The sequence below is a fragment of the Lissotriton vulgaris genome, chromosome 1_1 (assembly GCF_964263255.1).
Source record: "Lissotriton vulgaris chromosome 1_1, aLisVul1.2, whole genome shotgun sequence".
Classification (NCBI taxonomy): Eukaryota; Metazoa; Chordata; class Amphibia; order Caudata; family Salamandridae; genus Lissotriton; species Lissotriton vulgaris.
Genome location: NC_141685.1, coordinates 420,107,092 through 420,134,754, shown reverse-complemented (window position 1 = coordinate 420,134,754; position 27,663 = coordinate 420,107,092). Strand labels below are relative to the sequence as shown.

At 43.9% G+C, this 27,663-nt stretch overlaps 1 protein-coding gene across 2 annotated transcripts in view; it reads right to left on the bottom strand.

Annotated features, from left to right (window-relative positions):
- Positions 1 to 8,975: 8,975 nt before the first annotated feature.
- The window catches only part of C8A (complement C8 alpha chain), a 379,675-nt gene continuing 360,987 nt past the window's right edge, over positions 8,976 to 27,663 (bottom strand). For both annotated transcript variants that reach the window (XM_086952763.1, XM_086952774.1), the window contains one exon: positions 8,976 to 9,428. In XM_086952763.1, coding sequence (XP_086808889.1) covers positions 9,277 to 9,428 — 152 coding nt within the window. In that variant the 3' untranslated portion in view covers positions 8,976 to 9,276. The remainder of the gene's footprint in view (positions 9,429 to 27,663) is intronic.

Here is a 27,663-nt window from a genome sequence, read left to right as displayed (position 1 = left end):
GGCACTGGCTGCTGCCAAGGCGAGAGCGGCAAGACTAGCACAGCGAGAGACTGGCGAACGCTGTGGGCAAGCAGCGTGGTGGAATCACAGTGGAAACTGCTCCAGGCTCCAGAACTTCAAAGCAGGGAGGAACTACAGCCAGGAAGGGGAGCGCGACCGGCCCATGGGTGGCGGATATGCTGTGGAGAACGCCGGCTAAACTCCTTCCGGGCCGCGGAGGGAAGAGCAAGGCAGGAGACCCGGCCGAATTAGCTCCCTCTGCAGTACTGTCGGACGAGCACCTTGACACTGCAGCCGGCACCCATGATGCTACTGGTGTCTCTGGGGGGTCTGAATTACTGAACTCGGAGGAGGACAACAGCATGATCCCTGAAGCAAGCACAAACTTGAGCACAAGGGCCCAGTATGATAGCGACCTGGTGGGCCCTGGCAATAAAGAAGGTATGTCCCCTTCATTGCTCCCCCTGAGGGTAGAATCAGATATCAATATTATCACTGACATTAACATTAATACTGGAGATGAAGGGGGGAGGCCCAGCATCTGCAATAAGGTTGGGGCCGAAGCTGGAGAAGTTAGTCAGCAACATGTTGTGGTAGGGGATATCTCCAATCTCTAACGCCTCAAATAAACCTAGCTGACTCTACGATAGCGATTGACACTGGAAAGACTACTGTATTAAACCTGAACAATATAAAGGGTGCTGATGCGGAACAAGACAAATACCCTAGTGACTTCTTTTCATTCGAGCTTGAATGGTCTGACGATGCTGAGTCCTATCTAACGGATGAGAGTGACGATGGCAAGAAGCTCGGTGATCCCAAGGTTAACCCAAAAACTGTCCTGAGACGTAAAAAAAGCCATCATGGGGCAGCGGAACTAGCCTGGGACTATACTCCGTCTAATCAGCTCGCTAGTCCATCTGGTTTGGTGTCCGGCTCGGCAAGCGTACGGCAGCATCTAGGCTGCCCAGTATACTCAAATCCAGCTACCCCAACACTTGACATTGTGCTCCAAGCCATTGCTGCGCACCGCGAAAAGACATCTCAAGATGGGCGTAAAGCTCAAGCAGCTCTATGTAAGGTGCAAGGGGTGGTGAGTAAATTGACTAGAACCGTCAATACATTTGGGGATCGAATGACCGAGTTGGAGTCCAGAATTGTTTCCAGCGAATCTGAGATTGCTGTGAACCAGGAGCGGGTCGAATCTCATGAGGCTGAGCTGGCAGATGTCAGATGGAAGCTAGAGGACTTCAAAAACCGCCAGCAAAAAAATAATCTTCGCATACTAGGTGTTCCAGAAGCAGCAGAGGTGGAAGATGTTCGATCATTTGTGGTGGACCTTCTTCGTAATTCATTGCCGGAATTGTCCACCTGGAACCGGGCCACAGAAGTTCAGGGCGCACATCCTGTACCCCTCACCCTAAAACATCCAGTAAAACCTGGGGCACACCCACAGGCTATTCTTGTTTTTTTTGGTAATACCCTCCTCTGCCAGGCAATATTTGAGAAAGCTAGGCCTGAAGCTAAATGTGCTAGAGGTGGGATTTCCTTTTTCCTGATTTATGCCACACCACTGTCGAAAGGAGGTGGAGGTTACGCCAGCTAATTAAACCTTTCCAAAAGAAGAAAGCGCAGGCATATCTCAATAATCCAGCTCAACTCAAAGCGATTTATGGGGGCCAAATGAAATTCTTTCTCTCGGAAGTCAAAGCTAAAGAATATCTTGATGAGCTTAAATAGTGCTTAAACAGAATTAGCTAGTGTAGATAACAACTACAACTGCAAAGTTGCAGCATGAATAAATCACTTAAGGGCAGAGATTAAGAAACGGGCTATATGGGGAACTAGTTTAATTCAGCACTTGTATGTGTTAAAAATATGTAGGCTTACTCAATCTGCATGTTTATTGAGTTAGGAGAATCAAACTGAGCACTGGTCGGGAAACGCATATCCATTACAAACAGACTATGACGGAGTTTGATTGCCTCACTTTGGGATGCTGGGGGGGAGAGTGGGGAGGCAGGTTTGGAGAGAGGGTGGTAGAGGGCTAGGCAGGGGGAAAAAAACAATTAAAAAAAGCAACTCCAAGTGTAAAAACAAAACAGTGATAAGGATAAAATGGTTAGAAGATATGTAAAAGATCGAGATTCTAGTATTATTGGTAAAATTGAGAAGAGTACATATCACATGCGTGCTAATAAATAAACCGCAATGGGGAAGATAAAATTATGTTCTTGGAATATGGCTGGACTTAATGATAGGGCCAAGAGGGCTTGATTATATGAAATAATTAGACAAAATTCTTATGATATACTCTGGGTCCAAGAGACTCACCTGCCTGGGGACAAAAGGGATCTATTAAAAGTCCCAGGATTTAATCTGCTTCCATCTACAACACAAACATCAAATACCCGTGGGGTAGCCATTTTTGCTAAAATCTCCCTTGGACAAGCTACATGCAAGGCAGTTGACACCCATGGAAGGTGGGCTAATATAGAACTTGAACTGGGTATCACCATTTGCTCAGTTTATCGGTCAAATAAGGACGACTCACAAATATTCAAAGAGTTAGAACTAGAACTGGCCTCCTGGCCTAGAACACTTATATTCTGTGGTGATTTTAATGTCTCCCTCTGGTCTACAGGTAGCAGGCAGAGGCAGGATATATATATATATATATATATATAACTTAAAAAACCGAAGGTATTTAGAGCCATTAACCAACTTAGGGGTAGCTATGATCTTATAGATATCTGGGATGTTAAAAAACAATCTGATCCCGGGTATACATATTTTTCGTATCCCCATGATAAATATGTAAGAGTCGATTATATATTGATAACCAGAGATTACTCTACTCAAGCAGAAATTATTAAATGCCCAAAGACAATCTCTGATCATAACTCATTGATTCTTACAATCAATATAGCGAATTTCAACAGGCCACATTCAAACTGGACATTTGATAGAAAACTCTTGGCTAACAGAGAATATATGAAGTAAATTACTGCCTGGACTCAGGAATTTTTTGATTGCAATCAATATAGTGCATCTAGGAGGGTTGTGTGGGACTGTTTCAAAGTCGCCCTCAGAGGAGAGACAATTGGCTATGTTGCCAAACGTAAGAAGCAGCAAGACAAGGCTAATTACCAACTGATGCAAGAACTGGCTAAAGCAGAGGAAGAACATATCACTTCAATAGCTTCGGGCGAAAACGGGGAAATAACTATGGGGCCGATTCACAGAACTAACTTAAGACAAAATCCTAAACTTACTACTTTTGGTATTCACAGAAGGCATTTAGTAGTAGTAAAGTTAGGATTTTGTCTTAAGTTTGACTTTAGACAAACTTAAGACAGACTTAAGACAGACTTAAGACAAAATCCTAACTTAAGTCTGTCTTAAGTCAGTCTTAAGTTTGTCTTAGTCTTTCTTAAGTCTGTCTTAAGTTTGTCCTAAGTCAAACTTAAGACAAAATCCTAACTTTACTACTACTAAATGCCTTCTGTGAATACCAAAAGTAGTAAGTTTAGGATTTTGTCTTAAGTTAGTTCTGTGAATCGGGCCCTATGTGTTGAATGTTAGTTCTTAAAACAGAGCTTAATAACAGGCTTACCCAGAGAGCTGCAGAGACCTTTCAGTCAAATCAGAACAATATTTATGAAAATGGGAAAAGGATGGGAAAGCAGCTGGCATTGCGTACTCGTCAGATTGTCTTATAATATGATCCCTACTATTAAATTTGAGGGTCAAGAGTATACAAAACCGGGTGATATTGCGGAAGTTTTTCGGCAGTATTATCAAAAGCTATATCAAAGTGATGATATAACTGACCCAAATGAAATCAGAGAATATGTAAGGGAATTGTTAATGGATACCGGGCTGAATAGGACCATTGATGACATGACTAGAGAAGATCTGGAAAAAGAGATCACGGTCACTGAGCTGCAACTGGCCCTATCCGGCCTGGTCTCAGGGAAAGCCGCAGGTCCCAATAAACTTCCTTTAGAATTGTATAGAATTTTTGGAGAGCAAATAATACCTTTCTTAATAGATCTGTTTGTTGGGATACAATGGAGCGGTACCCCTCCAGAGTCATGAAAGGAAACTAACATAATCACCTTCCCTAAAAAGGGAAAGCCTCCTGAGCTTCCATCGTCATACCGCCCAATTTCACTAATTAACTCAGATTCGAAGCTCTATGCAAAGATCTTGGCCAATCGGCTCGGGAGGGTCATCGAACATCTGGTCTCCCCCTGTCAACACAGTTTCATTCCCGGCAAGGGCACAACGGATCATACCTGCAGGGTCATCTCCCTTTTTGACATCATGAGCGGGACGGGGGGCCAGATGTCGATGACCCTCCTTGATGCTGAGAAAGCCTTCGATCGAGTTTCATGGACAGTTCTATGGGGAGTGCTGGAACTGAATAATTTTGGGCCCGGATTTGCGAAATCAGCCAAAGCAATGTATCAAGACCCAAGGGCCAAGCTTCAAGTGATGGGTATTGAATCAAGCTCAATTAACATATTAAGAGGTACAACGCAGGATTGCCCCTGCTCCCCGATGTTGTTTACAATGTACATTAACCCCCTGATTCTAAAACTAATAAAATCTCGGGCAATAGAACCTATTATTGTTGGCGTGTACGAAACTAAGATATTGGCCTATACCGATGATATGGCGGTAGTAACACCAAACCCTGCTGAGGCAATCGAAGAAATTTAACTTATTGGCGTTTGGTCACTACTCTTGGTACTCGCTAAATCGAGATAAGACAGTGGTTCTATGTACCAACAATCTTGAATATGTGGATCCCAGGAAAGTGGATAAAGCCACATATCTTGGAGTATGTATATCCCCAAAGGTAGAAAACATCAACAAGCTTAACTACGAACCCCTAATGAATGCCATAAGAAAGGATCTTATTATGGTTAATAGTCTACATCAGTCAATTATTGGCAGCGGAATTTTTTTATAAATGAATATACTTCCTAGGCTATTATATCTGTTCCGAGCTATCCCCCTATTAGTAGAGGACAATATCATCAAATCCATAGAGTCACAAATGTCCAAGTTTGTTTGGCAATACGGAAAAATTAGGAGGGCTATGACATATCTATCTTTGCCTCAACATAGGGGCGGTCTGGCGATTCCTAATATGATGCTCTACCTCTGGGCTGCTCTTCTCCATCAAATGGCACCACTATTTAATACGATATCATCCACTGAAAATACACAGAGTAGTGAAATACCATCTATTTATGAATTAGCAATTGGGAAGAAAGCAAAAGGTCTTTTGCTGAGAAAACTAGAGCCGTCTTATTATAAAAAAGTTACGTTTAAGACTATTGGTTGGAAAGTATGGAAGAAGTCTTCCAGACATCTGGCAATCCCAAAATTTAACAAATACACTCCTCTATGGCACTCCTCTGTATTGTCAATACAAGCTAATGATGATATTGCCAAAAATGGGAAAATATCGGGATTGCCACAGTGGGGGATTTTTTGGGTGGTGATTCAGATACTAGGTTTTTGAACCTTCAGACACACTTTGCTATTCCTAGCACTGATTATTTTAAGTTTATCCAAGTTAACACTATTCTTAATTTAAAAATTCCAAGAATTGCACTTGAGAACATTCCTCTCCTTGACAATATAGGTAAACGCTCAACTAGAATAGGCACAATCTATGATATGCTATTGGAGAGACAGAAGGACGATCTGGAACACATAGAGACATCAAGGGCAGGTAAACTTATCAATCCCAATGTAGATATTGATAAGTCTCTGCTGTTAACATCAAGATTATTCCTATCATCCAATTTAAAAGCCCAATTATACAAAACTATTTACGATTTATATTACACTCCGGCTAAGTTATATGCATGGGGCAAAAGATTAAATGATGAATTTCCGAGTTGTGGAGAAGGCCCTGCAACTCTACCGCACATGTTTTACAAATGTGTTAAATTAACACCATTGAAAAGAATGTTATTAGAATTTTGGGAGGAAGTGTTTGGCCATAAGGTGGCGGAATCGCCCACCCTTTTTACTCTTGGTTATGATAGTACTCTCGGGCATAGCACGGAAGAGGAAACATGTCTATTCCTAGGTACAGCAGTTTATAGAATAATATTGGTAGCTCGCTGGAAGGAGGCGGATTCCCCAAGCTTTCAAATGTGGCTAACTCGCTTTCTGGGAATCTATAATCAAGATTTATGCAGCTAGAGGGAAAAATTCTAGAATACGTGGTAGTAAAATTTGGCTTCCAATTGCTGCCTGGAGTAGGGGCGTAAGAAATGTTCAAAGATGAAATGTTTCTATTCTTGCTCTTTTCTTTTATATATATATCTTAAGCTTCGTGATACATGTTATCTAATGCAAGGTTTTATCTTTTTTAATTAACCTTATGAATTTTGCATGTTTTTTAATAATTGTTACCAATGTATATGAATATCTCTATCACCTTTTGTATAATATTTGGAGTTGCTTAATAAAAGGCTTCAGCGTATGTCCATAAAAAAATTCAAAGTTCCCTTCGGAAAGTAAGTAAGGCATGTACAGAATTGGCAGGGAGGCTCACAGAAGTTGAAGGTAGAACTGGGAATCTGGAAGATGAAATGAAAGGTTGGAAGGAATTTAGACAAGATCAAGAAAAAACTAATAGTGATGTGTTATGGAAGCTCGAAGATTTCGAGAACAGGCAGAGGAGGAATAATGTCAGACTCTTAGGTATTCCGGAAGGAAGAGAAGGAAAGGATGTTAGAGCCTATACAATAGAACTTCTTAAAGGGGCACTCCCAGATGTAAAAGGCTGGAATTGGGAGTCAGAGATCCAACGTGCCCACAGATTCCCATTTATACAAAGGAAGGGGGATGGTTCAAGTAAACCTAGAGCAATCTTAATATATGTGGGCAATTATCTGCTGAGAGAAGAGATATTGGCTAAAGCAAGGCCACAGACAAAATGCAGATACCAGGAGGTTGAATTTTTCGCTAGACCTGACTTCTGCCACACAACGGTAGAACGTAGGTGGAGATTGCGGGAATTAATAGCTCCATTTCAGAGAATTGGCTGTGAGGCATACCTAATGTTTCCTAGTAGGCTTAAGGTGGTAAGGGATGGCCAATTCAAAATTTTTCATTCAGAAGTCAGGGCGGCTGAATTCTTGGCATGGCTCAAAGAAAGGAGTCCGCAGAATCATTCACAATCTCAAGCGCATGCCGATAGTGAACTGGTGTTAGATTTATTGGCAAAAGATAGTAGGATTTAGGGTATAGCTTCTGGAAGCAGAAGTAGAGCAGTATAAGTTTTTTGTTGCTGTTTTTTTTTTTTTTTTTTTGTGCAGAATTTGTAGAAAGGTATCAATAAGTCGCACATGGGGTTTTTTCTCTATCTGCCAATGTACAGGAGACAACAGGTGCGGGGAGGGCGGGGGGCGCGGGGCCCAAACCGACACAGCTGTCACACATAGGTCCTTCGGACCTATTTGCCCGTAGGGGGGGTGGGCTAGCCGGGGTGGGGGTCAAGGGTGGGGGGCACAGGGGGGGCAGGGAACACAGAGGAATTCGGAAATGTGGTATGCAGGAAACAGTATGGAACAAGAAGATTAACAAAATGGAGGAAATGTTTGTGATGTATAAAGCCGTGGTAACAAAGTGTGTTAATTTCTTTTTTTTCAAATTGATTAAATTTATGGTTATATTTGTCAAAAACCCAGGATGAGTACTCGTATTATGACATGGAATGTATGTGGCCTTAATGACAGGGTAAAAAGGCAGAAGGCAGCGGCCTTGATTAAAAATTTAAAACTGGACTTTTTAATACTGCAGGAAACCCATATACAGGTATCTGAAATTAGGCTTTTAGAGCAGTTAGGACTTACAGTTATAGCACACTCTAGGCAGGGGACCAGGAATAGGGGGGTTGCTGTGTTGGCAAAACAAAGAGATATATGTACTAGAAAAAAATGGGAGGATGTATGGGGCAGATGGGCTCTAGTAGAGTGTATGGTTGGAGAAACATGGGTTACTTTGGGGTCTATCTACGGATCTACAGGGGACGATCCGGAGATTTTTGAAGATGGCTGGAATGCCAGAAACCGGTCCTCGGAAGCTTGCTTCCGGTCCAGGGCAGGCATGGCTTGGCAGTTCGGGCTGGACTGTTCCCATGAGGCACAGGGTCAGACTGATTTGCATATAGCCATGTCTGAACTGGGGTGGCAGAGTGGGCTAAAGAACGGTGATGGATCAAACCCAGATCTTTGGACTGGGTGTGAGTGTTTGATTGGTTCAGATGCTCCGTCCATCACCACCCCCTTTTGTACTGCTTTTGGCCGCCATAAGTGTGGCAGGGTATGCTCAGACGTGAGTCCCTTGCTCACTTTGCCACTGGATTCAAGCAAGCCGGGCTGAAGATGGCTGGAATGCCAGAAACCGGTCCTCAGAAGCTTGTTTCCGGTCCTGGAAAGGCATGGCTTGGCAGTTCGGGCTGGACTGTTCCCATGAGGCACAGGGTCAGACTGATTTGCATATAGCCATGTCTGAACTGGGGTGGCAGAGTGGGCTAAAGAACGGTGATGGATCAAACCCGGATATTTTGACTGGGTGTGAGTGTTTGATTGGTTCAGATGCTCTGTCCATCACCACCCCCTTTTGAAGGCTCTGTACAGAGCAGAAAGGGTACATGGTTTGCTCTGTGTACTGGGGTTTGGTTGGCCATGGATGATTTGGCCCAGGGCCTGTCCCTGCAGTCATCTTCCTGCAGTGCACAGCCAACGGGAATTCTCAGCTTGGATTGAGCAGTCGTTGTAGATTGGGAGCAAAGCCCGTCCTTAGGCTCAACTGCACATGGCAGAAGGCTTGATTTCTATAAATGTGTGATTTATTTGGATGAGTAAGTCAAACAATCCTTCCAGAGCAACACAATAAACATTTTTCAGGAAGCAAGTAATTCAGCTAGAACATTGTAATTTAAAATTAACAGTTTTTTTAAAGACATGTTATCCGGAAAAGTGTCTGTCACATAGCTCAGATTTTCAGCTTTCACAATTCTTGGTAAGCAGAGTCTTTTCAAACATATTGCAGTACATTTTTAGTCTTAGTTTTCCATGTTGTGTGATTAACAGATAGAGTATTCCTTTATTCCCCACATATACAGCTGTGCAGCACATATGGCTTTTCTTACAAGACCTTGTTACCATGCCTGTGGTTTCTATTTTTATTAAAAACGTTTGAAACATTTCCCTAAACATTAAAACAAAATTGACTGCCTTAGCATGTGTTTGTTTGCACGTTCTTTCCAACACACGAGGCTCCGCCTTCTTTTGGGGGAGGATTGTTGCATTCTCTTCTTCTAGTCCTTGTTGTAGACTGGCATTGTGACCATGGTGCCCAGCAACTCCAGTTGCCATTCACTTTGGTGCCTGGTAAAGAAGCAGAAATATAAAATGAAAGTATCATAGGAGCTCTGAAAGGTTATCAAAGTTTCTCTTAAGCAGAATTCAATCGGATTGAGTTTTGCAAATGATACAATACAATGAGGTCTATGCTATAAATGGAATAAAATATGTGTGATCTCTAAAATGTCAGTTACATATGAAGGGTATCTATTGTACCTTTATAGGATGTGTAAATAAAATAAGGACAAACCTGTTAGAATTGGCCCTTACTGCAGGGTCATCCCCAGACATTTTGCCTTCACTCCTCCTATTTTTGCTGAATTTGGTTTTGTTGTCCTTTGGTTTCTATGCACTTTACAAGTGTTAAAGTGCGTGTGCTCTCTGCTTAAAACAGGGTAAGATTGGCTTATACTAGTTCCCTAGTAGAGTGCACTACATGCGACCAGGGACTGTCTATTAAATGGTAACCATGGGTCTACAGTTTTTATTGTGCCACCCACTGAGATAGCTTTTTTGCACTTAGCTATCTCTTTAAAAATGTCTCAGGCCTGCCATTGCTGCCTGTGTGTGCAATATAAACGACCATATTGACTTGGCAAGGTAAACCTGTTGCCAGTCCCAAAACTTCCTTTTTAATGCATATAAGTCATCCCTAGGGGAGGCTCTGAACAGTCCAGAAAGTAGGGTGCAATGTATGTAAAAAGTAGGACATGTACCTTTAAGTTTTATACGTCCTGGTAGTAAAAAAACTCTTACATTTGTTTTTCATTACTGCAATGCCTACCTCTCCTATAGGGTAACATCGGAATTACCTTATTATATTTGATATGTGTCATTTCCAAATGGAAACAGTTAACCAGTTCATGTTTGGTGCCTTTGGAGTCACAATTTAAAATCCTAACTTATGGTGGGTTCAGACTTTAAATTACAATTCTGAAAATGCCACGTTTTAGAAATTTGGTATTTTCCTGCCTCAGACATTTACTGCAGCCTGTACCTGTGTCACAACACTGGGTCCAGCTGACAGCTGAGCTTTGCATATCCCTCCGAGATAGCAACATACAATAGCGAGCTTAGGTGTGCCTGCATGGGCAATCACTGGGAGGATGAAGGGAGGAGCTGGGGACACTTATACTTGAATAGGCTGGAGTTTTAAATAAACTTTTAACCAATAGTACCCCTTCAATTGAACAAATGAAAATTGCAGATCTTGGGGCTATTTAACGTTGGCTCCTACATTCAATTGATATCTGTCTCCCTATTTCTCACAAACTGTTTAATAATCACCATCGCCCTGCCCCGTGGTTTACGGAGAGGCTCAAAAATGGAAGAAATTTTTTTTTAAAACTTTAGAAAGTCAATTTAGGAAGAATTACACACCCAACACTAAATTGGCCTATTAAAAGACCATAAGGGAGTATCACTTTCTTTGCAAAGCAGCCCATCCAGAATATGTCTCCTCTACAATTTTTCAAGCTCAGAACTGCTCTAAGACCCTGTTCAAGGTGGTCAAGGAACTATCCGGAGCAGAAAGTCAGACTATCCCTCTGATCTTCAATGAAACACAATGTGAAGATCTTGCCCACTTTTTTGTGAGCAAAGTCAAAAAAATATACTCGGCACTGGCCGGTGACAACCTGACTAATATCTCACAGTCAGCTAATACTTTGTATAATGCAGTCAGTGCCACACGACTAGAGAAGTGTAAGAATTCTAAATCCATCAATACATTGGAAACCTGGTCTCTACTGGATACTAGCTTTTTTAATCAGCTCCTGACCAGCTGAAATCTGGCTCCCCTTGCAATTTACTCCCTATTTCTGTGTTGAGGCAACTTGAGTCTCCTTCGCTTATGCTTATAATGGTGCTCCTCAATGCCTCCTTATAGGAGGGAATAGTCCCGACAGAATACAAACATGCCATGGATTTGCCTCTCTTAAAGAAGGCAATTGCTGATCCCTCCCAGTCTTCCAACTTTTGACCAATCTCATTACTTCCAACCTATCCAAAAGTTTTGAAAAACATATTAATTCCCAGCTATCCTTCTGTGTTGAGTTCCAGAACATCTTACACCCTTCACAATCTGATTTCAGAGCAGGATTTTCTACTGAAACTACTTTATTAGGAGTCACTGAAATGCTTTGATACCGATTGGACATTGGTGACACGGTGGCCCTAATTCTTCTTGACCTGAGTGTGGCATTCGACACAGTGCCACACACCGTATTGCTGAAAGTGTTGCAATCCCTGTATATTGAGGGCCTTGCACTCCAATGGATTGACTCCTTTCTTACCAACATAACGTTTCAGGTCTTTTCCACCATGGTCAGCACCAAAACTTATCAATCCCCGTATGGAGTGCCCCAGGGTTCGGTCCTGAGCCCTCTCTTGTTTAATATTTATGTTTGCCCACTGGCAGATATTGCTGAAGAGGCAGGGCTATCTATATTTTAATATGCTGATGATACTCAGTTATTTTTTTCCCTCTCTACAGCAAAGAAATCGGAGCCATCTACTCTCCAGTCTTGTTTGAGGAAAATAGCATCTTGAATGCAAGATAATCTACTCAAATGAAACTGAGAAAAAACAGACTTTCTGATCTTAGGAAAGAACAAGACCTGTGGGATTATCAGCATTGACACCAGCCTGCTCATAAAGTATGTAACCTAGGTGTTATTATCAGTTATGAATGAAACATCAAGTTGTGAGGGTGGCCTCAATTTGATTCACCATTCTCAAATGGCTAAGAAAGAGCCTCAGGATGCTGCCCCTCTCCACTCAGAGAACTGTAGTCCAGGCCATTGTTACTTCTAGGCTGGAGTACAGCAATGTCTTATATCTGGGTTCTAATAAGGATGTGATCCAAACATTGCAGGTGGTGCAAAATGTGGCTGCCAGACTGCTTTGCCAGGTCCCTAAGACTGCCTCCATCTCAGGCTTTCTTTGCAACCTTCACTGGCTAAAGGTGGAGAATCGTATTAAATTCAAAGCCTTGAGCTATATGTTCAAAATGAAAACTGGTTCAGACCCAAAATACCTGCAATCTTTAGATCAACTCTATGTACCTTCACACACTCTTCGCTCCACTACTCAGTTCAAATTCACTGTTCCCAGAATCAGATTGAGGCGCATGTGCAGTCGATCCTTTGCCTACCTGAGACCCTCTCTGTGTAACTCTCTTCCCATTTCTTTATGTAAAGAAATGATTTATGGAAATTTTTACAAATGTCTGAAAATGTGGTTGTAACTCTTTTTCTTCTCCGCTGTTCTCCTTTCAAGCTGGCGCCAGGAAAGCCCTTGGGGTAGCTGTGCGCCGTATAAACTCAAATAACATAACATAACATAACATAACATAGGCTGTGTGATGTCTCAAAACACAGAGCTGCAAACCCCCCTGTTAGTTAGTATGGAGCCAAGACAGTTGAGGCAGGATCCCTGGGGACTTCAAAGAGAGACCCCTAGAAGTGTCCTCCCACTTCAAAGTCACAAATGGGTTTAAATACTGGGCCTTAGACACCAAATCTTCAGAACACTTCTGGACCTGAGGATACTCTGCCAGGAAAAAGAATTGCTGTGCTGCTTAAAATTACTGCCACTCTGCTGGCCTGCTGCTCCAAAGGAACTGCTACCCTGATGTGCTGCTGCCCTCTTGCCTAGAGAAGAAAAACTGAACCTGCAACTCCATCTTGAAGCCTGGACCAAAGAGTGTGTCCAAGGTCTAGTCTGCTGGCCTCCTGATCTGAGCCTCAGGGACTGAGAAGGCTTCCCGAATAGCTTCTGGAACCAGCTACAGTGAGTTCCTAACACGCAAGTGATACCCTGTCAGGTCCTGTACCCTTGCTGTGGCTCACGGGCTCCTAAAATGAAGCTTTTGGGCTCTTTGCGGCTGTAAACAGGCCAGTTTGCACCAAGGCAGTGCCAAACACACCGAAAATCAGGACGAGCAGCAGCCAGTCCATTTCATTTCACAATAGCGTCAACTAGTCATGAGGGACAGCCAACTCGAAGCACCAGCCTGCCCGCCTATGATACCGGGCCTGCTCTTTGTGCCATGCTGACAACTGCCTGCAATGCTCTCCTTCTTTTTTGTGGCCCTCTCTACTGCAAACGCGACTCTTGGCACAAAAACCTAAGACGATAAAACTTCACACTAATCTGGGACTGTGTACAATCTATACTCCATCAGTTTGCCTGAACTTTTGACTTTGATCTGGTCCAGAGTGACCAGAGAACCGCAGGTGGTCCTTTATGCATTTAGGAACAATTTTATACTTTGTTCTTAAAAGAATTATAATTCAGGTTCCACTGAGTGAAGTTTTATCACTTTGGTCTTGTTTTATCGATTACATTCGGTTCTATTTTTCTAACCTGTGGGATCCTTATTGGGGGTATTTTCACAGTTTTAATGGTCGATTTGTTGAACAAATTCTTTGCACATTGTGCCAAGCTTCCAGGAGGTTGAGCACAGGTTAATTTGGAGTTTGCTTGTGCCTTACCATGACAAGGATTGTGGTTGCCGCTTGACCAGGGCTCACACCCCATTCAACCAGTAACCCAGTTTCTCACAAAACTCTATATGCCAACGTGCTTACAATAATTATATAAAACAAAGCAGTTGTCCGGTTGGATTTTTACAGTAGGCATGGTTTGAGCAACAAAGGATGTGTCTGATGCATGAGAAATGCAATCATGTGTTAGACACCATTCCAATTAAAACAGCCTTTTAAAAAGTATGTTATTTCACTCTATTTCTATATTGTTTATTTTGGTTTAAAAAAAACAATGAAACATCAGTGCTATTTGAAGATTCAATTATCAAGTGAAATTACATGTCAATGATGTTGTTGTATTTTTCAAAATTACAAGATTGTTAAAATAACGTCCCTATAATAGTTTTGGTGAAGTTCTTGTACAGGTGAGCAGGGCAATGGCTCTGATGTGGTTGTGGGAGGCCTGCCTAGAAATCTATGTCTGAGCTGACTCTTCAAGGTTGTATGAGTCGTTTTCATAGCTCATAGTGGGGACAGCTGGAGCAAGTGAAAAAGCTCTGTCTGGGTTGACACACATGCAAGTGCAGGTTAAGCACTTTTGCAGTCAGGTGCAAGAGTTTTGCACTGGACCTTCTATGGATCTCTTGAAATTTAAGGCAAGAACTGTTTAGTGCTCGATATGGTGGATCCCGCAAATAGTGATTTGTTATGCCCAGCACCCTACTTTTCCACTGTGTGTCAGTGTCTCTTAAATTCCCCATTTACAGTTAAATAGCGTAACGTAGGGAGGCTGGTAACTTTAGTGAGTTTCAAAGCAAGGTATTGGAATATTCTATGCCACTGGGACTTCCTAGCATCCAGGCTATCACAATGTATGGATAATATCAAATGCAGTCTTGGATATTATCAACAGCAGGTATTGTACCCCCTTGTCTGAAAATACACATCTCAAAGATATCACCCTCAGACCAGGAGAACTCGATGCAAAGGCCAACAGCTCTATTCTCCCTTTATGGCCGTGGATCAGAAATTGTCACTTTATCTTAAACTGCTCTTAGGTTGTAAATTATAAAACGTAGTCTCACTGCTATTGGTAAATTACCAAGGCCTAGTATTTCCTTCATCTACACTAAGACAGAGATAGCCATATCCTGGGGGAATTGGTTTGACAAAGTAAATTTCACAAATATAATTTGTTATATATTGGAAATTGGCAATGAGACTATCTCTTAAAACCTCTGTAAAGGATAAACTCTGGTTACACATTGGCAGCTGCAACATAACCTCAATTTTTCATTTGTCCGGAACATTCTGATGCTGAGTAATGTTTCGAATTGCAAGTTTATATTTCTCAGCACTTCTTGTTGATGTGCTCAGAGAAGGAAGGCCATGCTTTGGTGTCCTCTTCCTGCAATCTCAAGGGCCAGTCCCTTTTGATGCCCTCTTCATTTACCAAACCCAAACAAGTGATGGGAGAAATGCTTGCAAATAGTTTAAACCACTTCCAATCACTCCAGGAAGAAGTCTAACTGATCGTTTCTCATTCACTGTGCTACTCCAGATATAGGCCTGCCTTCTGCAAATTAGTACTGACTCTGCTCATCTCTCGAACAGTCCTTTCCAAACTGACAGGTGAGGCTTTCTCCCAAAGCAAACACGGGAAACCCAGAACGATTTCAATTTTGTTAGGCCTCCTCTGTAAGGAGTAGTTTAGACAGTGTGTTACAGTGAGCAAGGGACCAAAGTCTTGAAATGCCCCTGGCTACTTAGGGTGTTACATCAAACATACAAAGTGCCAATGCTCTGCCTATCCTCCTGCTGATGGCAGTATGATTCTAGCTTTTCTGGCACAATAGTAACACTCATGGGGGTGTTTTGCTGGTCTTACCTGACAATTAAATCAAATGCTTTGCAGAAGATGGTGGCCCATTTGCTTTTAATATTTTCTAGTGGGTATGGGAAGTTTACAATCATTATGAGCAAAAACATTGTTCATCAAATTACATGAACATGGCAAATGTTTCTCCAAGACTTTGGTTTCCATATCAATTTTCTTCCATGTAGATATTTACAATTTTTTTGCAAGAATTACATTTGTAAGATGGGGATGGATCTTGCTTACACGAGACTACATCATCCCTATGTCTTCTTCCTCTATTGTTCTTTGTTTACAGGGTTATTGGCAAGGAACACAAAGGGGTTCCAAGTAGGACACTGCCTCAGAATCTATACTTGTCATGTGCATGTAAGTAGTCATCACTGAATTTCATTCTGAAAGGAAAACTTTCCCAGACCCCTCTTGGAGGACGAAAACTGTACTACAACTTTATTGATTCGTCCCTATGAATCTGATGGATACATTGACCCTGAATTGAGGATGGTCATTGCTCAAACCCCTGCACTTTCGAATACAACTTTGATCTCCCCTCCAGCTTCCTAAATTGTTAAAAACCTGGTGGACCAGGATCTATACCCTGTTGCAATTGCTGCTTCCATAATTGGACTTGAGCACTGACTCTTTCCAACTGGATAATAACGTGTTTGTAGTCACAATATCATATATAAGAACAATGTTGGGGAGAGGAGTTGGCCTAACGGCCGGCCGCGGCCCGTGGGGGGAGTTCCGTGGGGCAGGCAGGCAGGGCAGGGGAGGGGCAGGGTGGGGGTGGTAAACACCGGAATATGGACGATTGCAGCTAAGTAAACAATTAAATAAAAAACGAATTTCGTTGCCTGCCCTGCATCGCATTGCAGTGCTGCTCAGTGCTCCGTTCTGCTCACTGTACCCCTGGTAGTGTTCAGCTATAGAAAATATGCCATGCTGCTGCTGAAATGCAATATTGCATAGGTGCTTAAATATGCTATCGACCTACTCAGTGTCTCAGCATGGCAGGGCAACTTCTTTCTGTGCTAGTGGTGATACCCAGTTATACCAGAGCTAATTAGTGTACCAGTACTGTTGTTCAAATATGTCAAGATTACTGACTTTATCCTGGCCACTTGTGCCACGGCTGCTGCTATTATGCATATGGCTGCCTATATATCTGTTCAATGCTGATGTGACATGTGGCTGTTGCTTCGCCTTTGTCATCATGCGGTTGCATCATAGGGCATTTGTTTGTGTATTTTAGTGCGCCCTTCTCACGTGCCTTGGGGATGATGATTATCAGTGATTGACCTAGCTGTTTATCTGACGTTTCATGAGTCCAAGAAATGTGACCTCACGGTATGATGGGTGCTACACTGCTGTGCTCAAGTGTTGGAAGGCTGCCCATGAGTGAAGTATGTGCTGTTGAGGCTTCATTGTCTTTCATGACTCTGCTGTGAACAGTGGTGATGGATGTTGACCTGATCAAGGTGGGGAAGCTGAGGTGTGTATTATTAATTCTAGTTCCAACTTTCCTACCCCTAGATTGGGTTACCTGGGGCTAGGAGTGTTGTTTAGTCTGAATTAAATCAAGTTAACTTACCCCATCAAACACCAATACCCTCTGTTTTACCACTTGATTTCACACGAGGGAAATGGCAAATCTTTATTGAATTTAGTAAATCCTATCTCACATGCCTGACTAACCTAGAAAATATGGCGTTAAATGCAGGATGTGCTGTTAACTTGCTACTTGGAAGCATACTTGCACATCAGAACCATAGGGTATGCACTGAGACCAACAACCTTGTGGCCATGTTATGTATCTACTCTTATTTGCATTTCCTATTGTAGTGGATACTCATTCTCCCTGCCATCTGAAAGCCCAAGAGCTGATTAACGCTAACTACCTCCGCCCACTCAAGCCTCCTATAGTCATAAAGGTAGATAACTCCTACTTTTACAGAGCCTGGTGTGTTATCTGTAACAGCTCTCCATCCTCTCGGGCTTTCTTTTTTAGTCCCTCTAGCTGGAATCACTAAAACTGCTTGATTGCCTTGCTGTTTTCCAAATCATGCATCTGACCTGCCCCACAGATCTATTTGTCAACAGAAATATCTGTAGTATATCTCCCCCCTTAGTCTCTCCCCGAGTGACCATTCCAGAACATTTGGTTGCCATTTTTCAATGCGATATGCATTTACACTCTGTAGCTGCATATTAATGGAGAGGTCCCTTGTTGCCATGCCTACACTCTGACATCAAGTCAGAGTTTAGAAACAGATGCACAGCCTATGGGTAGTGGATAGTTTTGTTGGTTAATTTCAATCGGTAATACTTATTTTGAGGTGCTCCAAGGGTGGCGTCTTCCGTCTCAGACGTAATATATAAGTGAATCAGAACTTGCTCCTAATGACTCATTAGTTGCATCCCCTTCAGGCACACAATTTGAGGTTCCTCCCAATGAGGACTCCACAAGTTTGATTACATTTTATGAATCTTGTCTTTTTATTCGCAATTGTTCATGGTTGTTCATAAATGAAATTCATTAATCATTCCATTCTTGTGACATAATTCATTCCTTCATGACATCACAAAAAAATTTTATCGCCTCCAATGCATTTCGGACAAGGAGAAAAAGAAAACGGTGGCGAAGGACAATTAGTGATCAACATATCAAACCATGACCTATCACCCGATGAGAAGATTTTGCTGCAAAAAGGAACCTCATTTGTTCCGACTACTGATACTGACCCGTTAGAACTGGAAGTAAGCTTCTTCATGCTTATGAGAAAGCTGAGTCTAAGGCACTTTTTCGATAACATCTTACCCAGTAAAGAAGAAACAGAACCTGACCAATTGATGGGATTGAGACCTAACAGCACGTTCCAAGCCCCCGTGAGTCATAAAACCTTAGACTTATTCGAAAAATTGGTGAAACAAGATCTCAGTAAATTAAATTACAATCGGAAAAACAAAAAAAAACGTTACACAAAAGGACATGGACACATTGAAGAAATTGGCAAATAACGACAAAATAACTCGTGACAAGGCTGACAAAGGAGGAGCACTAGTGATTATAAATTCATCAATGTATGAAACCAAAGTCATGGAACATCTATCTGACATGGACGCATATATGAAACTGGATGACAATCCAACAATAAGGTACACAAGGGCATTGAAAAACATAATCGACAAGGCTTATGAAGTTGGCACAATCAACGAAAGAACTAAGAACTTTCTCATCAAACAAAACCCTAAGCGTCCGGTATTATACATAATTAAGATTCATAAAAACTTGGAAGACCCCCCATGAGACCGATCGTTTTGACACGCGGCAGCCTACATGAGCCCATTGGTCAATTTCTTGACAAATATTTGCAACCTACAGTTAAGAATATGCAAACATATATAAAGGACACAACTGATTTTTTGTTAAAACTTCAATCAGTTACCATGGAACAGAACGAGAACCTAATTCTATGTACAGCTGACGTCAAGTCACTGTACACGTCGATTCCGCATTCTTCCGGAATTGAAGCAGTGGAACAAGCTTTAGTCAATACCAACTTAGACTTACCGATGTAAACATTTCTCATGGAACTCATCTTGTTCACCCTTTACCAAAGTTACTTTAAGTACAACGAGGAATGGTATCCACAGCTTGTGGGTACATCCAAGGGCAATTGCGCGGCGCCGGCGTATGCTAATATCTTCATGAAGGAGTACGAAGAACGGCATATTCTTTCACAAAAAGAGTGGCATGATAACATCAAATTACTAGTCCGGTACATTGATGATATTTTCATAATTTGGAAGAACACAGCAGATAAATTGGAAACAGCTTTAACCTCTCGCAACGTCCTAGATGAAAGTATTCAATTGACTTGGGGAATTTCAAAGCAAAGAGTGACATTTTTAGATGTTGAAGAGACCCTTACAGAGAAAGGTTTGGAAACAGACGTATACCGCAAACCGACAAATCGGAATAACATGTTACATTATTCAAGTTTCCATCAAACGTCTTTAAAACAACATCTTCCGTTTTCACAAACGATAAGACTGAAAAGAATTACATCAGATCCCCTCAAAGCCGAACAAAGACTAGATGAAATGGGCGTCAGATTCTTGAACAGAGGTTACCAGAGCAAACAATTGATGAAGCAAAGGAACGTGCTGTGAACAAAAGGAGAACCGATCTACTAAAAGAACACCAAAAAGCAGACAACAAAAGAGTTGTAGTAGTATCTAAGTTTTCCACCCTAAGTACACGCTTTAAGAAGGCCATCAGGAAACATTGGACAAACTTGAATCTTGAACCAGACTTTAATGCAATCTTTTCACTACCACCACTATTCACTCACACCAGGGGAAGAAACATGGGGGAAATGCTCAAACAAAAGACAACAGATGCAATTCAACATAAAAGCACAAGACCTTGCCTCAATTGCGGCAATTGTAACAATATTATAAGTGGCAATGATATATCACATCCGATGAAGGGTTTCAACATTAAATTGAAAGTCACAGCCACATGTGACACATCTAATGTGATCTATTTATTGAAATGTCCGTGCGGAAAGGTATACGTGGGCAAGACTGAAAGAAAAAGAAAAACATGTATTACAGAGCAAAAATCAAATATCCGCACTCGCAACATGAAATCTTCAGTTGCGCATCATTTTGTTGAAGAACACCACAACATTTCACAACTAAAGTTCGTTGTACTGGAATGCATTGAGAACAAGGAGGGAAGAGACAATAACAAACACCTACTACAAAGAGAGCACTTCTGGATACAAAGACTAAATTCTACCAAACCAAATGGTCTTAATGACCGCATTGAATTTGCCTGTTATCTGTCATTTTTGAAATATTGTTAATAACCTGTGTGAGTGGTTTTAAAATCAGGGCCATGTGCCCACAATCTTGGTCTACCAAGGTGCTGACTGTCTTGCTGACTGCATCACTGATTGCTGATAGTTAGGACTGACCATTCGTTTTCACCATTCACTGTTTCCTTCTCACATTATTATTTTTCCCCATCACACGTTCGAAGCACTTCTCAGGTACACACTGTTCTATATATATTTTTTATAGATTTTTTCCATACGCAATGATAGCGCGTTTTTCGCGTTTCATATTTTGTTTGAACAACATATAAGTGCAGGGGGACTATTATCCTGCATGATTATCATATTTATAATTTTTTATAATTTTTGGAACTTCGATCGTGAGTTGACCGAGGTTGGACCGCTAAGTCTTTTTTCTATATTCGTTGTGGGAGCCGCACCACGTGCTGCGGAAGGCGTTCAATCGCCATTAGGTTCCGTTCATATACATGGAGACGCATTTGGGTGTCCCGGAGAACCCGATACAGAACACACTCGGACTTAACAGACTCACATGGTAAGTGATACGCTTTTGGGCTACCGATCCTCACACAGCCTTTGAATATCTCGAGCAGCCGTAATACATTTCATTCTTGTTTTCGCTTCCAGGAACTCGAGGCAGCCATCCATTAAACATATGTAAGTCTGCTCCTTTCCATTATTTAGGCACAGCGTTAACGCAGGTTACGTTTTTTCTCTCACCCACCGAACGATTTTGTCACAGGGCGTGTTCACGGACACTTCACTTTTTCGCGTATTTTGACACACATGTAACACATAAATGGTATTTAAGTATGATGGTCATGTTATCTCATTGCACTGTAGTCTTTGACTGTGGTTGTACTCTATATTCACAGTGATGCTCCCTGAGGAAGGGCTAATTAATGCCCGAAATGCATTGGAGACAATAAAAAAATGTTGTGATGTCATGAAGGAATGAATTATGTCACAAGAATGGAATGATTAATGAATTTCATTTATGAACAACCATGAACAATTGCGAATAAAAAGACATGATCCATAAAATGTAATCAAACTTGTGGAGTCCTCATTGGGAGGAACCTCAAATTGTGTGCCTGAAGGGGATGCAACTAATGAGTCATTAGGAGCACGATCTGATTCATCAATAAAGTAGTTCTCATTTAGGACTTCCCAGCAGGCAGATGCACGGGTGTTACCATCATTTTCAGCAGTCACTTTGTCTCATTATGAGCCGGTTCCCATTTTTGAATTGGAATCCCTGATTATTCGGTTGATCATCGTTTCAACAGTATTTCTCCATTTATTAGCTGCTGTCTTGTAAGTGTGAAAAAATAGAATTCCTTTTTGTCTCTAGTCAAACTCAGAAGAGTTGCATTTTTTTTTTATTAAATATTTCACTGCAAGCCACACATAAATCTCCCCAACAACTGTATTTTTCATCTCCCCAGCTGGTTTTCCATTACTAAATTCTTTTTCAATGCATTCTTAAATCTAAACTTTTGCTAAGATGCCCTAGTGTAAACTATGCACAGACCCCATATCATCAGCCACGGCACCTTGCCAAGGTTTGTTCTTTCTGATGGCCGCTTGGCCCACTTCGAACTGATGAAGACACTAATGGAACTGGTATATCTGAAAATCCCATGCTCCTTCTCAAAGCTGTTCTCTACTCTTCCTGTTGACTCATCACTGATGAAAACATTGTGAAACTGCAGCGCATGTGTGTATACTCATTACCACTTAATCCTTTCTTTTTTTAGGTCTCACATGGCATACTGCGCACATGCACAGTCGAGCTCGCAAAACTTTATGTTTTTAGGAGTACTTCACTAGCGAGGGTTAAGCCCCGCCCCTCTTTTCGATTGGCTGGCCTCCTAAACGGTGGCCAGCCATTGGTGAAGAGGTCCTAGTGACGTTCTCCTTTCTCGCTAAGCCCCGTCCTTTTCAGACTGGCTGACTAGACTTCCTGCTGGCGTAAAATCTTTCTTATCTTCTTTATGGGGCCAACAGATGGCCCAATAAAGAAGATAAGAAAGCTTTTACGCCAGCAGGAAGTCAGGCGCTTGTTCCGAGCGCTTGTTTTTCAAACCTACTAAACTGTGTACGAAACGTAAAAGTGACGTTTTTACTAAGGAATCTTATCTAAACATAACCCGAGGCAAAACCATTCGAAATTTTGAACAGTAAGTAAATTACATGCATTCGCAGTTTTGTGGACGTGTGACAGGAACGCGCAGACGGAGCATGTCAAATCCGTTTTCGTTTCACAATACATTCTTCTGGGTGCCTTGGGGAAACCCACACACCTTCGGCCTGGGGAGAAAGCTGCGCAAGCAGCCAGCAGCGTGGCTTCGAGCTGAGGTCATCCCGTCAGCGCTAGCTGCGAGCAGTCACAAGCGAGACTGAGCACCAAAACGCTTCGGCTCCGCCTCCATCCCTCAAGCTTTCGCTTTTCCTACAAACAAAGGAAATTCTGCGCTCCGCGAGGCCCTAAAACCTCCATGTACGAGGCAAGTGATCGGGAATGTATGTCAACAAACGCTTGTTCCAAGCGCTTGTAACTTCCAGTATGGGAGAATGGAAAGCTTCCACCGCGCTGCTCCCCATCCCGGTGCAGCCGTGGCGGCTCTGAGAATGGACTGAGCCTCCTCGTGCTCTGGGTGCCTCTCACTATGTGCCTCCGCGGGACCTGGGAAGCGTGGTCTGCATGAGGAGCCGCCGGTGGCTAAGAAGAAGCCCCTCTTCTGCACCTCCTTCCCGGGTGCCCCAAGTTCGGAGATTCCTGCAAGTGAGCAGCCCTCGCTGTCCTGTGCCAGGCCCAGCACCACAGGGGCTGGTTTCAGGCAGAAGGGGGAGAAGGCCGGCGGATCCAGTAGCATTTATGGTCAGCTTCAGCAAACTCGTGCTTTGGGGAAAGGGCACGCAGTTGAATGTGACAGTGATTTGTGGATTTAGTAATAGCCTGGCAGCGAAGCCCCAGAAAGAAGTGGGTGGGGGGGTCTGGCTGCGGTTGGCGATGTGCGCCGACGTCCATTAGAGTCGAAGCAAGCTATAGCTCTTGGTTGCTCACAGTTCAAGCTTCTGGGGGGTCAGTGGTTGGGAGTGTTGGATATGTTGGAGATTGTTTACAGACTCCCACGCCGGCTACTTCGTGGGGTCTCCGGTTGAGTTTCTGCTCCGGCAGTCCAGGGTAAGTTTCGGAGCTTTACTACGGTCGATCGAACTTCAGTAGGCAAGATTTGTCTCAGAAGAAAAGAGGCCTACCAACCACAATGGCTTTTGTGGGGGAGCCCTGTGGCTGTACTGCACAGTCTGGTCGACGTGTACTTTTAAGACCACTTATTGAAAACAATCTCCATGCTCTGTTGTGTGTGATGTATCATTTGAGGCACCAGCCTTTAAATTACATGTCTGCCGAGTAGCGCCACAGGTCCAGACTGCTCCTGTGGGGGAGAGTGAGCTTGGAGAGGCGACTGCCTTTGTCTCAGAGCTCCGCACTCACAGAACCAATATCGGGGTTCTCCCCTCACACAACCTAAGCTGAGTGTGCTGATGGCGCTAGCCTGCTCAAAGAAATTAGGAAGTGCTCATTAATAAAAGAGCAATTTGAATCAAAGATGAGCTCTTGATGTGTATTCTTTTCAGTTAAGGCCAGCATGCCAGTAAAGACATTTTTGAATAAAATCATGGATAGAATTCTACATATTTGCATAATAAAACGTTGTTGTTGCATCCCTCAAGCGCAAGCCGTGATCGGTTGTAAATTTTCATTTAAAGAGAAGACTGTTGGCTTTAAAGAGCAAAAAATCTGAGCTGTCAAACTTTCAGTGGCACCTTGACACCAAGCGCCTGACAGGACTCCGGTGTACCTGCCCACTCCCAGTCCACGCGCAGTCTGGGCACCCGCTGCCGTCTGCTTCATGTTGCCCTTGACAGGTGGATGACAGTACACGCTGCTGTCCAGATGCATTCAGGGAACACGGATATTTGTGATAAATGAGGGGCACCTGTCTGTCAGTGGCACATTGTGCCGGGATGGCGAGGCAGGAGGGCAGAGCGGCCAGTTATTCCAACAAAATATATTACGGCATTTTGGGGAATATATATTCCGTCTCTTAAAGGTGTCTCGGCATCAAATGGAAAGGGGCGACCACTCGGTCCCCCCGAACGTATGGTTGGGTGCCCCGATCCCCCCGGGAAACCGTTTTGGGCGGGAGGCGTGGCTCGGCTGGTATGCCCGAAGTGGAGTAGCCGGGGCGCGCCCTTTCCCGCCCAGGAGGGGTTGTCCTAGACACCCGCACGGAAGACCACGCCCAGTAGGCGTACTGGAGGAGGGTCCCCGCCCTCCCGCAGATGAATAAATAGAGCGGGAATCCGAAGAAGCGTCCTCTTGTTCCTGTGCTCTGAAGGCTGCACCAACTCGTTGCTCGTGAGCCCTCGACGGAACAAGCGGCAATTTTGACAACTTGTAATCTTGTTGTTTCTCTTTCAGTTCCTTGGAATACGGAAGATCCAGTCCTCGTTCATCAACCAGCGCAGAATACACGAGCTATGGCCGGCAAGAAAGCAGGAAAGAGCTCCGAGTTGGAGAAGGTACTGCGCACCTTGTCGAATCGGATGGCGATTATGGACCGAAAACTCGGTAAAGTTGACTCGATTGGTCGAGGTTTGGCCGATATGAAAAAACAGTTAGCGGCCCAGAACAGCGCAGGCCGTCCTAAGAAGGTAATAGGCCCGGCCTTGCCGGGGGTCGTCCCTGAGGGTAGGGGGAAGCGTGTTAAGAGGAGGGCGGTTTCTGGGGAGATTCCGGTTCCTGAGGTACCCCCAATCGCCCCCATCACACCGGCGGGTAGCCCGGTACCAAACCCGGATATAGGTTTACCGATCCCGGTTGTAATTACCCCTGTTAACGACGAGGAGATGCCCCCCGAATTGGCCATCCAGTTAGCAGCGGTGTTGCCATGGCTCAAGAAGAAAGCGGGGGGCAGTGGCTGCGGGGGACCCGGCCGAGGAAGCTAGACTAATAATCGAGCAGTTGCGGCAGTCGAGAGAGGCTGCGACGGCGAATGTTCCTCTTGTTCCCCCAAAGGTGGCGCCGGGAGGACCTGCGGTTAGCCGGGAAAAGGCGGCAGACACGAAGGCCGAACCTGGTAATCACACACTGCCAATGGCAGGGGAGGGTTCGTTACCTTCAAGGCGCGAAAGGGTGGCACAGCACATCCCTGCGGCCACGAAAGAACTGATATGGGGGGAGAAATATGTGAATATGTTTTCATTGTTGACTGACCATCGCGAGATGGAATGTGCAAAATCCCAGAAAGAGTTATGGCACCCCAGTGTATGGCGGGCCAAGATGGCGGAATTTAGGGTCGATGAGACGGTAACAAATTGGGTAAAGGCCTTTTCCATATTTAAGGCAGTCATGGGGGAACGAAAGCCTGAAATCATGACCGAGTTGACCTGTTATCAGAATAGGATTATGGATTTTTATACCATGTATGAGTGGAAAGGTTACGATATGAAATTCCGAAAAGCGAAAGAGTTTGATGCGACTTTGACATGGGATTGCCTCGACTCGGTGTCATGGCACAAGCAGCTCTTGCCTGGGGCGGCAGGTACGTCCTCGCCGGGCGGGAGCGGGTCGGGGTCAGCTCGCCAAAGGCCCGCGGTGCCCTTTCAAGCGGGCGCCGGCGGGGACTATCAGCCCAAGACCGGCAGGAATGGCGGCAAGCGGGGGGTTTGTTGGGGCTTCAATAGAGGCAACTGTAACAGGCCCCAGGGAACATGTAGGTTCAGACATGCGTGTGCGGGCTGTGGGAATTCCTCACACCCGGAGAGTAGCTGTAGATCTAAAAACAGCGGAACAGGAGAAAAAGGGGGGTCTAAGCAAGAGTGAGGTGATACTTTGTAACCGATTGCCGACACCTGTTGATATCATGGCTCTGACTCCTTGGTTAAACAAATACCCTGATCACGTATCCACCGGGGTGTTGAGGAAGGGATTCCTATATGGCTTCAACATCCCGGTGGGGGATTTTCGGGGGGATTCCTTTTGTAAAAATCAGTTATCTGTCCAACACAACCCAAGCGTAGCTGCAAAGAATATTTCCAAAGAAGTCAGCTTGGGGCGGGTGGCGGGGCCTTTTCATCGCCCGCCGGTGGCGGATTTCGTGTGTTCCCCGTTAGGGGTGGTCCCGAAGAAAGACCCTGGGGAGTTTTGACTCATTCACAACTTGTCTGCCCCAAGGGGTTCTTCGGTGAATGAAGCCATTGACCCAGACGTTTGTTCGGTGCGGTACGCATCGTTCGATGATGCCGTGGCCATGTTAAATCACCTGGGCCCTGGAGCGCTGATGGCGAAATCAGACATCGAATCAGCATTCCGGTTGCTCCCGGTACACCCGCATGATCAGCGCTTGCTAGGTTTTGCATTTCAGGGGAGTTATTACATGGATAAATGCATGCCTATGGGTTGCTCCATTTCTTGTGCCTATTTTGAAATGTTCAGCTGTTTTTTAGAGTGGGCATTCACGGAGGCCACAGGGCATAGGCATGTTATGCACTATCTGGATGACTTCTTGTTTTTGGGTGCAGCCGGCGATACGAAATGTGCGCAGGCGCTACGGGACTTCTGCATCCTCATGCGGGAGTTCGGAGTCCCACTGGCACCAGGTAAGACGGTCGGACCATCTACTTCACTGGAGTTTCTGGGAATTGAGCTCGATTCTGTGGAAGGATGTTTCCGTTTACCGATGGATAAGGTGGCTAAGTTTAGGGCGTCCTTGACACAGTGCCTGGGCAAGGAGAAAGTGACTCTGCACCAGTTACAGCAAACAGTGGGTCAGCTTAACTTTGCCTTGAGGGTGATACCAATGGCCCGCCCCTTCTCACGCTCTATTGCACAAGCTATGGTTGGTCTCAAGGAGGGACACCACCGTACGAGACTATCGGCAAAGGTTCGCCAGGATATGCGCATTTGGTTGGCATTTCTGGCGGACTTCAACGGTCGAGTTGCGTGGAACAAG